Source organism: Giraffa tippelskirchi, chromosome 8 (assembly GCF_054371585.1).
Source record: "Giraffa tippelskirchi isolate mGirTip1 chromosome 8, T2T-mGirTip1v1.2.pri, whole genome shotgun sequence".
Taxonomy (NCBI): Eukaryota; Metazoa; Chordata; class Mammalia; order Artiodactyla; family Giraffidae; genus Giraffa; species Giraffa tippelskirchi.
In genome coordinates, this window is record NC_137282.1 from 103,644,407 (window position 1) to 103,656,903 (window position 12,497).

At 36.0% G+C, this 12,497-nt stretch overlaps 1 protein-coding gene across 2 annotated transcripts in view; it reads left to right on the plus strand.

The window, feature by feature from the left end:
• CWC27 (CWC27 spliceosome associated cyclophilin) overlaps positions 1 to 12,497 on the plus strand; it is a 256,601-nt gene that overhangs the window by 20,846 nt on the left and 223,258 nt on the right. The window contains exon 3 of one of the 2 annotated variants that reach the window (XM_081518289.1): positions 8,396 to 8,508. The exons of the other annotated variant lie outside the window; for it this stretch is intronic. Coding sequence (XP_081374415.1) covers positions 8,396 to 8,508 — 113 coding nt within the window. The remainder of the gene's footprint in view (positions 1 to 8,395; positions 8,509 to 12,497) is intronic. 2 annotated transcript variants of the gene reach the window in all.

Below are 12,497 nucleotides of genomic sequence, written 5' to 3' on the forward strand. Positions count from 1 at the left end.
ATAACCAGTAGTAGGATGCAGTGAGAGCTCTCCAAATAGATAATTGTAGAGAAAATTACCAGTAGAAGATTTAAAGAATAAAAATGCCCAGACCAAAACAATAAACAAAACGACCTCCTTCAGTGCCTCAAAAAAGAAAAGAAAAATTGAGCTGACAAAAAAGAAAAGGAGAAAAGAAGACATCTGTAAAGACCATTATTAATAATTACTATGGCAGGCAGGAAGGAAATTGAGTCAGACAGGTAGTTCAGTCAGAGAAGCCTCAAATAACTGTCTGCAGAGCTGAGAAACACAGTAGACACAGAAAAGTCAGATTTTTTTCTGGAAAGAAGTTTGAAGAATATTAAGCTCAAATTTTACAGAGGAGTGAAAGTATGAAAACATTAGAAAGAAAAAATGGTAAATTATAATCCATGACCAGGTGAATAGAAGAAACAGAAAACATCTGGATATAATATAACAATGAAAGAAGAAATAAGGTTCTTAAGTTAGGTGATGATGAAACTGAATCACAACATCAATAAAATTATTTCCCTATTTATGAGAATATAAGTAGAAAGAAAAAAGACAAGGAAAATGATAAAAAGTAATGAGCAATACTTTTAACTGAAAAGGTGAGAAATAGAATTATTATTGCAAAGGTTAACAAGGAACTTGAGAAAACTAATTTAAATGAAGATGCTCCTAAATGAATAAAGTCAGGGTTTTAAAAATTTAATTCAGAGGGCCTCATTTTAATTCTCTGCTTATATGATTTAAACAAGTCACAGTATTCTAGATCTTATAATGATCATATCAATATTAAAAAAAAAAGGCCAAGGTTTCCAAAATTAAAGAGCAAACGAATAAACGTGAGCTAGTGGGAGCACAGCCTCAGATACGGCCGTCAACTAAAATGGTGTTCACAGTTAAAGAGAAGTTCTTATTTTTTTTTCAGTTTTATTGAGGTATGATTGGCAAAAATTGTATACATTTAGGTTGTACAACATGATTTTTTTAATAGTGTACAATGTGATGATTTAATATATGTATACATTGTGAAATGATTACCATAATCAAGTAACATATCTGTTACCTCACATAGTTACCTTTATGTGTGTGTGTATGTGGTGAGAATATGATATGTACACATTTCTAGTATACACAATACCGTTAATAGAAATTTCTAGTATACAGTAATCACCATGCTGTGCACTGGATCCCCAGAACTTACTCATCTTATAATTGAAAATTTGTATCTTTTTGACCATCATCTTCCAATTTTCCCCATCCCCCCCAGCCTCTGGCAACTGTTATTCTACTCTCTGTTTCTGAGTTGAACTTTATTTTAGATTCCACACAAGAGTGAAAAAATTAACTATTTGTCTTTCTGTGTCTGGGGGTAGTTGTTAGTCTTTATGAAAACAAAAGATTTACAGTTACACAGACTTACTCTTGGGTTTCAGATCTTTGCAGGATAGTTAGTTGAACACTCAAAAAGGAGTGAAAATGTTACGAGAATTCCCTGGTGATCCAGTGGTTAAGATCCCACCCTTCCAATGTAGGGGGTGCAGTTTTGATTGCTGGTTGAGGAACTGAGATCCCACATGCCATGTAGTGTGACCAAATTTTTTTTTTTAAATGAATAAAAATTTTTAAAAATTACAAGTTTTAAAAGTAGATTAAAGAAGAAGAGAAGGGAAGCTTGTTATCTTTGATAATTTGATTAATTTGAATAATTCTTCCTCATTGAAAAATGAGGAAGAAATTTTTAGGTTTGAAAAGCAAAGTGGGGAGCAAAAAGAGAAGTAGATAAGAAAATCAAAATTTTTATACTTTATGTGACTATTAACTCTTTTGAAATTTTACTTCAGCCCTGTCTCCTCAGTGTCCATGCTTCATCAGTTATCTTTTATCCTCTTCCTCCTTTAGCAAAAGTTTTAAATTCTTTAGAAGTTACAAATGTTTAAGTATATAGTAAGAGGTTAAAAGAAATATCTTTACAAAACTAAAATATTTGTTTAAAAAAACCCAAGAGGCTAAAACAGAGAGCTCATAAAGAAGTTTTAAATAAAAAGTTATTAATGATAATATTTGCAGAAGTAAACACACAAAAAAATTCTTAAAGAGACACATATACATGATTATAAAATGCAGTATAAATTCCTATATGTGCTTGAGCAGAAATATAATTAGTCAGAATATGTTGTGATACCCATACATTGTTATAGCCAGAAGTACAAAACTTAATGACAAATAGCAGACTCAGCATACAAATAGAAACTTCATTTTCTATTTGAGATACATGTGAATTGCTTTTTTCAGTAGTGGAGAAAATTCAGGAGGATATTATGAATACACATAATGAAATAGTAAAACGTCTTCAAAATACTAATTGAATAATACATAAACATTTAAGAAGGACATCAAACATGGCAAACAGCAAGATCTTTTATAGCACATGATAAGCTATAAGTGCATAGTTCAATGTGCCTGCATATGTGCTTAGTTACTTCAGCCGTGTCTGACTCTGCAGCCCTATGGACCATAGCCACCGGGTTCTTCTGTCTACGAGACGCTCCAAGCAAAAATACTGGAGTGGGTTGCCATGCCCTACTCTAGGGGATCTTCCTGACCCAGGGATTGAACCCCGTGTCTCTTAAGTCTCCTGCACTGGCAGGTGGGTAGGCAGGCACATTTCAACAGTGATTATTAATAAATTACAAGGAAGTGGAAATAATGGATATAGAAATTATGTGGAAATTTGGAATTTTAGTGATGATAGAATACAAAATTAAAGTATAGAGAAACTGTAGAAAATTTATACTCAATATATATAATGTTATAATAATTTCATTTATCCGACAAGAATATAATTAGGAAAATGAAGAAAAGTTTAAAGTTAAAATCCAACATCACTGAAAGACTTAATAGGAAATACGAAAAAGAAAGATGGGTAATTTTAAAATTTGAAAACACAAGTAATAAAGACCTCTTTCATTTCCCTCTTCTGTCATCTCAAATTGATTGCTGAGTCTTAATAGATCCTGTTCTAGAGAATTCTTGAATCTGTGTGTCTCCAGATAAACCATATTTGTGTTTTGATTGGACAACAGTTGCTCTCTATCCAGCCTTGTCGCTTACTGGAGTTTAAGTAATCCTTTGAAAAAGTAAATATGATCATGTGCTAAAAACTGTTGCTTGCATATTATGGGCATAATGGATTATTTTTATTTTTTGATGTAGACTGGGGTATGTTTATATTCAAATTTAAATATGGATTTGTGGAATTTAAGTGGAAATATTAAAGCTTGATCTCACATCTGTGTTGAGCTTGAAAATTTATAGGTTGCCTCCATATTATTTAATCTTCAGAGTAGCACTATGAGTAATTTATATTGTTGGTTTCATAATTAGAAAATTATATGTGCAGCATGTTGACTATAGTTATTGCATATTTGGAAGTTGTTAAGAGAGTAGATCTTACAAGTTCTCAGCAGAAGAAAAAATATTTTGATACTGTGTGGTGATGGATGTTAACTAGATTTATTGTCTGTGAACATTTCACAATATATGCAAATATTGAATCCCTGTCTTGTACATCTGAAACTAATGTAATCTTGTACATCAGTTGTATCTCAATTTTTTTTTAAAAGAAAATTGAGTTTTAAGGTTACAGCCAATGAGAGGCAAGACTTATAATTCCTGACTGCAATATACATTGTTAATCAGAGTAAATGGTTACTTAGGAGTACAGGAGAAATACTTTTAGACTTCTTGGTTTTATAATTTTTGTTTGTAGCCAAGGAGAATTTATCTGTACTTGGGAGTTCTTATGAATGTAGTGCAACAGATCTTCACTCAGAGAATGGATTGGGAAAAAAAATCAGTTTATCTTCCTTTCTGTTTTTTCCAATCCATCCCCTGAACTGGATACAGTTGTTAGATTACAGGTTACTTCTTTAAAATGTGAGTTTTATTTCCAGTTATAGCTTGCTCATGTGAAAAATGAGGGTGCCTGTGAGCAAGCCACAGTATTATAGTACTTTATGAATTATGATAAAGCATAGTCATGTTTTGGCTAAAAAGTGTCACAAAGTTCTCATGTGATTGGTATTTTATGGATTATGTCAATAATTGTATCAGTCCAATGCCTGGTCCACAGTAGGCACTTGATAAGTATTTGTTGTTGAATGAGTTGGGATAGTTCAGTTTCACATAATAGAAGACTCAACTCAAAATGATATAATTAATGGAGACATTTATCATTCTCTTTGATAAGAAATCTGCTATCAAGTTCTGTAGCTCAGTAAAGTCTTTAGGGAACTGTGCTCTTTCCATTTCTGTTTTGCAGTCATCAGCATGTAATTAAATTATAACTGCACTCAATAATTGACTCCAACTCAATCAATTAAGGGATCATATATGATCTCTATTGTATGCTTATTAGTGTATTTACATATAAATAATTTCTTCAATCATTTAGCAAACTTAATGAGAGTCTAATTTGTTGTTCAGTCGCTAGGTCATGTCCGTCTCATTGAGACCCCATGGACTGCAGCACACCAGGCTTCCCTGTCCATCACCAACTCCCGGAGCTTGCTCAAACTCATGTCCATTGAATCAGTGATGCCATCCAACCGTCTTATCCTCTGTTGCCCCCTTCTCCTCCTGCCCTCAATCTTTCCCAACATTGAGGTCTTTTCCAATGACTCAATTATATATTGTGTTGATTACTCATTTTATTTATTGAATGTTTCTTGAGAAGGGTGCACTGATGGTGCTAGACCTATAATCAGTGAGTAATTTTGATATATTTTGGGTTTGTATAGTGTTTGTATAAGTTAATTTTCTGTGGGGAGATGAGGGAGAATTAAGAAATATGGTATTTATCTCTATGAAGGTTTCTCAATCTCCAGCACTGTTGATATTTTGGGCTAGTAATTCTTTGTTATGGGGGCTTTTTGTGCCTTGTAGGATGTTTACAAGTATCCCTGACCTCTACCTACTAGATGCCAGTAACATCTCCCATGTGACAGCCAGATATTTCCAGACATTGACAAATGTGTGCTACAGAGAAAAATTGCTGCTCCTCCTACCCCTAGTTGAGAACCACAGATCTATACCAAAAAACTCTTCAATTTTTATTTTAAAAATTGTATCCAGAGTTTGAGAGACTCCTCTATGTAGATACAAAACAACCAATACTATGGTTTCTGTAGAAACTGTGTTAGATATTTTATAGTAAGTAGGGAAGAAAAGATTTTGGTTTAGGAGCCTATTTAACATTCTGGGGAAAAAAATCTTGTGACCAGTTGTGTTAACTCTGACTATAGATACACTTAGTTTTAGGCATTGCTAAATGTTTATTTTATTAAAGTATATTAGTTTCAGATGTACAGCAAAGTGATTTTGATATAGATATAGGTAAATAGATTCAGATTCTTTTCCATTATAAGTTATTGCAGGATACTGAATATAGTGTCCTCTGTTATCCCTTGATCCTTGTTGTTTATTTTTTGTATAGTAGTTTGTATCTGCTAATCCCAAGCTCTTTTTCAAAGTAATTAAGTTTTGGCCGTGCTGGGTCTTCGCTGCTGTGTGCAGGCTTTCCCCAGCTGAGGCAGACAGGGGCTGCTCTCTGGCTGCAGTGTGTAGGTTTCATTGCAGTGCTTTCTCTTCTGTGAGGCGTAAGATCTAGGGCACATGGGCTTCGCTGGTTGTAGCTTGTGGGCTCCAGAGCGCAGGCTCATAGTTGTGGTGCATGCTCCATGGCATGTAGGATCTTCCCAGATCAGGTGTCAAACCCATGTCCCCTGCACTGGCAGATTCTCAACCACTAGGCCACCAGGGAAGTCCCCAAACTCTTAATTTATCCTTCCTCCACCCGCTTTTCCCTTTGGTAACCATAAGTTTGTTTTTAAGTCTGCTAGTCTATTTCTGTTTTGTAAATTAGTTCATTTGTATCATTTTTTAGATTCTCTATGTAAGTGATATCATACGATATTTGTCTTTCTCTGACTTCACTTAATATGGAGAAGGCAATGGCACCCCACTCCAGTACTCTTGCCTGGAAAATCCCATGGATGGAGAAGCCTGGTAGGCTACAGTCCATGGGGTCGCTAAGAGTCGGACACGACTGAACGACTTCACTTTCACTTTTCCCTTTCATGCACTTGAGAAGGAAACGGCAACCCACTCCAGTGTTCTTGCCTGGAGAATCCCAGGGACGGCGGAGCCTGGTGGGCTGCCGTCTATGGGGTCGCACAGAGTCGGACACGACTGAAGCGACTTCGCAGCAGCAGCAGCAGACTTCACTTAATATGATAATCTTTAGTCCATTCATGTTGCTGCAAATAGCATTATTTCATTCTTCTTTATGACTGAGTCATATATATATATATATTGTTATATGTATATATATATAGTTATATGTATATATATATATTATATGTGTGTATATATATATATATATATATATTGCTATATCTATCTATCTACCACATCTTCTCTATCCATTCATCTGTCAGTGGACACTTAGGTTGCTTCCATGTTTTGGCTATTGTAAATAATGCTGTAGGAACATTGGGGTGTGTGTATCTTTTCAAATTAGAGTTTTTGTCTTTTCTGGATATATGCCCAGGAGTGGGATTGCTGGATCACATGGTAACTCTATTTTTAGTTTTTTTAAGGAACCTCCATACTGTTCTCCATAGTGGCTGCACCAATTTACATTTCCACCAACAGTGTAAGAGGGTTTCCTTTTCTCTACACTCTCTCATTTATTACATTTACATTTACACCCATTTATTATTCGTAGACTTTTTGATGATGGCCATTTTGACTGGTGTGATGTGATACCTCATTATGGTTTTGATTTGCATTTCTCTAATAATTAGTGATGTTGAGCATCCTTTTATGTGTTTGTTGGCCATTTGTATGTCTTCTTTGAAGAAATGTTTGTTTACATCTTATGCCCAATTTTTGTTGGTTTTATATTGTTGTTTGGTTCTATTAAGCTGTATGAGCTGTTTGTATATTTTTGAAATTAATCCCTTGTCAGTCTCATCTTTTGCAAATATTCTGTCTCATTCGGTAGGTTGTCTTTTCATCTTGTTTATAGTTTCCTTTTTGCTGTGCAAAAGCTTATAAGTGTGACCAGGTCCTATTTGTTTACTTTTGCTTGTATTTTTGTTTGTTTTGGGAGACTGACCTAGGAAAACATTGTTATGATTTATGTCAGACTTTTGCTTATGTTTTCTTCTATGAGTTTCATTGTGTGATGTCTTATATTTATAAGTCTTTAAGCCATTTTGAGTTAGTTTTCTAAGTTCATTGATTTATGTGCAGCTGTCCAGCTTTCCTAATACCACTTCCTGAAGAGACTGTCCTTTCTCCATTGTTTATTCTTGCCTCCTTTGTTGAAGATAATTGACCACGGTGTGTGGATTTACTTCTGGGCCCTCTATTCCAGGCCATTGATCTGTATGTCTGTTTTTGTGCTAACACCACGTTTTGATTACTGTGGCTTTGAAGTATTGTCTGAAGTCTGAGATAGTTATGCTTCTACCTTTGTTCTTTTTCCTCAGGGTTGCTTTGGCATTTCGGGGTCTTTTGTGTTTCCATATAAACTTAGGGTTACTTGATCTTGTTTCATGAAAAATGTCATAGATGATTTGATAGGGATCACATTAAATGTTTAGTTTGGTTTGGGTAGAATGGCCACTTTAACAATGTTAATTCTTCTAACCTTCAAATGTGGGATATCTCCATTTTTTGAATCATTTCTGATTTCCTTTATCAGTGTTTTATAGTTCTCAGTGTATAGGTCTTTCACCTCCTTGGTCAGGTTTATTCCTAGGTATTTTATTTTATTTTTTGGTATGATTTTAAAAGGGACTGTTTTGTCAACAAAAAAGACAAAAACCACATGGTCATCTCAGTAAGGCATTTGATAAAATTCAGTATTCATTCATGATAAAAACTCTCACCAAAATGGGTATGATGGGAAATATCTCACCATAATAAAAGCTATTTGTAACAAACCCACAGTCAACATAATACTCAGTGGTGAAAAACTGAAAGCCTTCTTGCTAAAATTTGGAACAAGACAAGGATACCCACTCGTATCACTTTTATTCAACATAGTATTAGAAGTCCTAGTCATAACAATTAGACAAGCAGATAAATAAAAGTTATCCAGATTGGAAAGGAAGAGGTAAAATTGTCATTATATGCAGATGGCATGATACTCTATGTAGAAAACCCCAAAGATTCCACACAAGAACTATTAGAACTGATAAATGATTTCAGCAAGGTAGCAGCATACAAGATTAACATTCAGAAATCTGTTGCATTTCTTTATACTAACACTGAAATAACAGAGAGTGATAAATTCTTTTTTGTTTTCTTCCAGCATATTATGACAACACCATATTTCATAGAGTTGTGCCTGGCTTTATAGTCCAAGGGGGGGATCCTACTGGCACAGGGACTGGTGGGGAATCTATCTATGGAGTCCCATTCAAGGTGAGATTGAATTTTACAATTTATTTTCAAGTCAGTTTGGATTGCTTAATTGAAATGATTGAGCCCCAGAAGAAAATGCATTTTACATTAGTACACAAAATTGGGTCTATAACATATTTAGGGTTATACAGAATAAGTGCAGCACTTATCCCATTAAGCTTTCTTTCTAAGTCATCTTATCACAGAGTTTCATGCTAGATTGAATTCAGGTGGAGCTAAAGGTGGTAATGAGAATAATGTGAATTAGAAGAAAGACTGTATAACATTTTTCCTGACTGTCTGATCTCTATAACTTTGCACATGTAAAACATTTCTAGAACATTGCATATACCATCTGATTTTAAAACATTTTATTTTAACAATACGTAGAATTATATTATTTTACTTGAGCTGCTATAACAAAGTACTTCTGACTGGGTGATTTAAACAGTAGGAATGTATTTCTCACAGTTCTGGAGGCTAAGAAGTCTGAGATCAAGGTACTAGCATTCACTACCTGTGAAGGTTCTCCTGCTGGCTTGCAAATGGCTGCCTTCTTACTGCATCTTCACATGGTGGAGAGAGAGTGTTTTAATGTCTTTTCCTCTTCAGTACAGTGACATTGGAGGTTAGAGTGTCAACATGAACTCCAGGAGGACATGATTCAGTCCAGAGCAGAATTCATTTTAAACTGTACACAATAGACCTTTGTAGCACAAACCGCATGTGCTACGGTTTTTTAATAAGAAATAGAAGAAAGAAGCAACATAAAAAATGTTAGCAAAGGATGTAAGTTTTAATCAAGAATAGATCAATGCTTTGTTAACTGCCAACAGAGATCTATAAAGAAAGAGTTAATGTCATATTTAAGATATTAAGGATAATGGTGGGTTCAAGTAAAGGCTAAAAGCTGGGTTATTTATCAGTCTTATGGTATCAATATTATATTCTATTAGTAGACATCAGTAGCTCTTAAAATATGTGAATTTTTTAAAATTTCACATTTATACTAAAAGGATAGAGTGTCTGAATTTCCTTTAATTTTATATTGGGCTACTGTATGACTTGAGAAAAATACTTGTACTGTTTGCTTTAATTTTCATATGATAATGGCCTTTAGAGCATGTGAAATAGTTCAAAAAATCTCAAATGTCACTGTTAGACTATTTTATATTTTACAAAATTGAGATATCTCATTATTTTAGAGCCTCCATCTGGTAGGAAGCATTCCTTTATTATTTGGTTAACAGAATAGCTCTTTGTGACAATTCCATTCTCAGTTCAGTTCAGTCACTCAGTTGTGTCCGACTCTTTGCGACCCCATGAAGCACAGCACGCCAGGCCTCCCTGTCCATCACCAACTCCCGGAGTCTCCCCAAACCCATGTCCATCAAGTCGGTGATGCCATCCAGCCATCTCATCCTCTGTCATCCCCTTCTCCTCCTGCCCCCAATCCTTCCCAGCATTAGGGTTTTTTCCAGTGAGTCAACTCTTCGCATGAGGTGGCCAAAGTATTGGAGTTTCAGTTTCAACATCAGTCCTTCCAGTGAATACCCAGGACTGATCTCCTTTAGGATGGACTGGTTGGATCTTCTTGCAGTCCAAGGGACTCTCAAGAGTCTTCTCCAACACCACAGTTCAAAAGCATCAGTTCTTCGGTGCTCAGCTTTCTTCACCCTCCAACTCTCACATCCATACATGACTACTGGAAAAACCATAGCCTTGACTAGACGGACTTTTGTTGGCAGAGTAATGTCTCTGCTTTTAAATATGCTATCTAGGTTGGTCATAACTTTCCTTCCAAGGAGTAAGCGTCTTTTAATTTCATGGCTGCGATCACCATCAGCAGTGATTTTGGAGCCCCAAAAAATAAAGTCTGACACTGTTTCCACTGTTTCCCCATCTGTTTCCCATGAATTGATGGGACCGGATGCCATGATCTTAGTTTTTTGAATATTGAGCTTTAAGCCAACTTTTTCCACTCTCCTCTTTTACTTCATCAAGAGGCTCTTTAGTTCTTCTTCACTTTCTGCCATAAGGGGGGCATCAGCTGCATATCTGAGGTTATTGATATTTCTCCCGGCAATCTTGATTCCAGCTTGTGTTTCTTCCAGCCCAGTGTTTCTCATAATGTACTCTGCATATAAGTTAAATAAGCAGGGTGATAATATACAACCTTGACATACTCCTTTTCCTATTTGGAACCAGTCTGTTGTTCCATGTCCAGTTCTAACTGTTGCTTCCTGACCTACATACAGGTTTCTCAAGAGACAGGTCAGATGGTCTGGTATTCTCATCTCTTTAAAAATTTTCCACAGTTTATTGTGATCCACACAGTCAAAGGCTTTGGCATAGTTCTAAATTGAGATTTTTGCTTATTTTATTCAGGTAATACAGTTATGTTGGTAAAATTTTAAATTAATTTTATTTAATTTGGGCTGTGCTGGGTCTTCGCTGCTATGTGGGCTTTTCTCTAGTTGTGGTGAGTGGGGGCTGTCTTCCTTTCAGTGCATGGGTTCAGTAGTTGCAGTAGCCAGGCTCCAGAGTGCAGGTGCAGTAGATGTGGCCCACTGGCTTAGTTGCTACATGGCATGTGGAATTTCCCGGGACCAGGGATCAAGCCTATGTCTCCTTCATTGGCAGGTGGATTCTTTACCACTGAGCCACCAGGGAAGCCTGGTAAATTTTTCAGTTAGGTCATTTTGAATACAGTGTACAGAGTTACGATCTTTTGAGTTTAGATCTCTTGAGAAGAATTTACTAAAGGAAAAGAACTTTCTTTCTGAAAAGCATTGATTATAAAACATGTCTATATTATAAGTGAGTCTGGTATCAATCAGGTCTTCTATTAACTAATAGACTGGTGTAAATGTTAGGTAGCCCTACCCTAGCAAGAAAACCACCTTAGAATGGCTTGCTCCTGCTTTTTTGAAAACTGACAAATGGAACCAGTGCCAGTTCAAACATATTTCAACTTAAAACTTTAAAAAGCATAGTGAAGCATCTAACACAATTACACTAGCCTCCTTGAATTAAAAAAATAAGAAAATAATTGTTCATGACATTCAGAAAAGGGCTGAGAAGAGAATAGTTGAAGCTTCTAAAGTGAAGTGAAAGTTGAGTACTGGAGTGGGTTGCCATTGCCTTCTCCGTTGAAACCTCTATAATGACTCAAAAGTAGTTATCCTGGAGAAAAAAGAAATAGACGGTTCTGAAAGCTTGGAAGGAAAGTTATGACCAACCTAGACAGCATATTAAAAAGCAGAGACGTTACTTTGTCAACAAAGGTCCGTCTAGTCAAGGCTATGGTTTTTCCAGTGGTCATATATGGATGTGAGAGTTGTACTATGAAGAAAGCTGAGCACCGAAGAATTGATGCTTTTGAACTGTGGTGTTGGAGAAGACTCTTGAGAGTCCCTTGAACTGCAAAGAGATCCAATCAGTCCATCCTAAAGGAAATCTGTCCTGAATATTCATTGGAAGGACTGATGCTGAAGCTGAAACTCCAATACTTTGGCCACCTGATGCGAAGAGCTGACTCATTTGAAAAGACCCTGATGCTGGGGAAGATTGAGGGCAGGAGGAGAAGGGGACAACAGGATGAGATGGCTGGATGGCATCACCGACTCAATGGACATGGGTTTGGGTGAACTCCGGGAGTTGCTGTTGGACAGGGAGGCCTGGTGTGCTGCGGTTCATGGAGTTGCAAAGAGTTGGACACGACTGAGCAACTGAACTGAACTAAACTGAAAGCTTAGATGGCTCTGAGGGATGAGAAGAATAGGGAAATGTCTCAGAAATCCATTCCTCTTGAATACCCTTCCTCAGTGTAAGTAGGCAACTCTCCACAAAAAATTTGTGTTTGAGTATATTTAGAAGACACAGGTGAGTAAAGTCAAGATTAGTAGAATTGAAGAAACTGTAGATATTGGATTTGATTATATGTGAAAATCAGTAGAAGTTGTGTGGGACCTTGTTTGTTAGCTGAAATATGAAGGGCCTTGTAACTG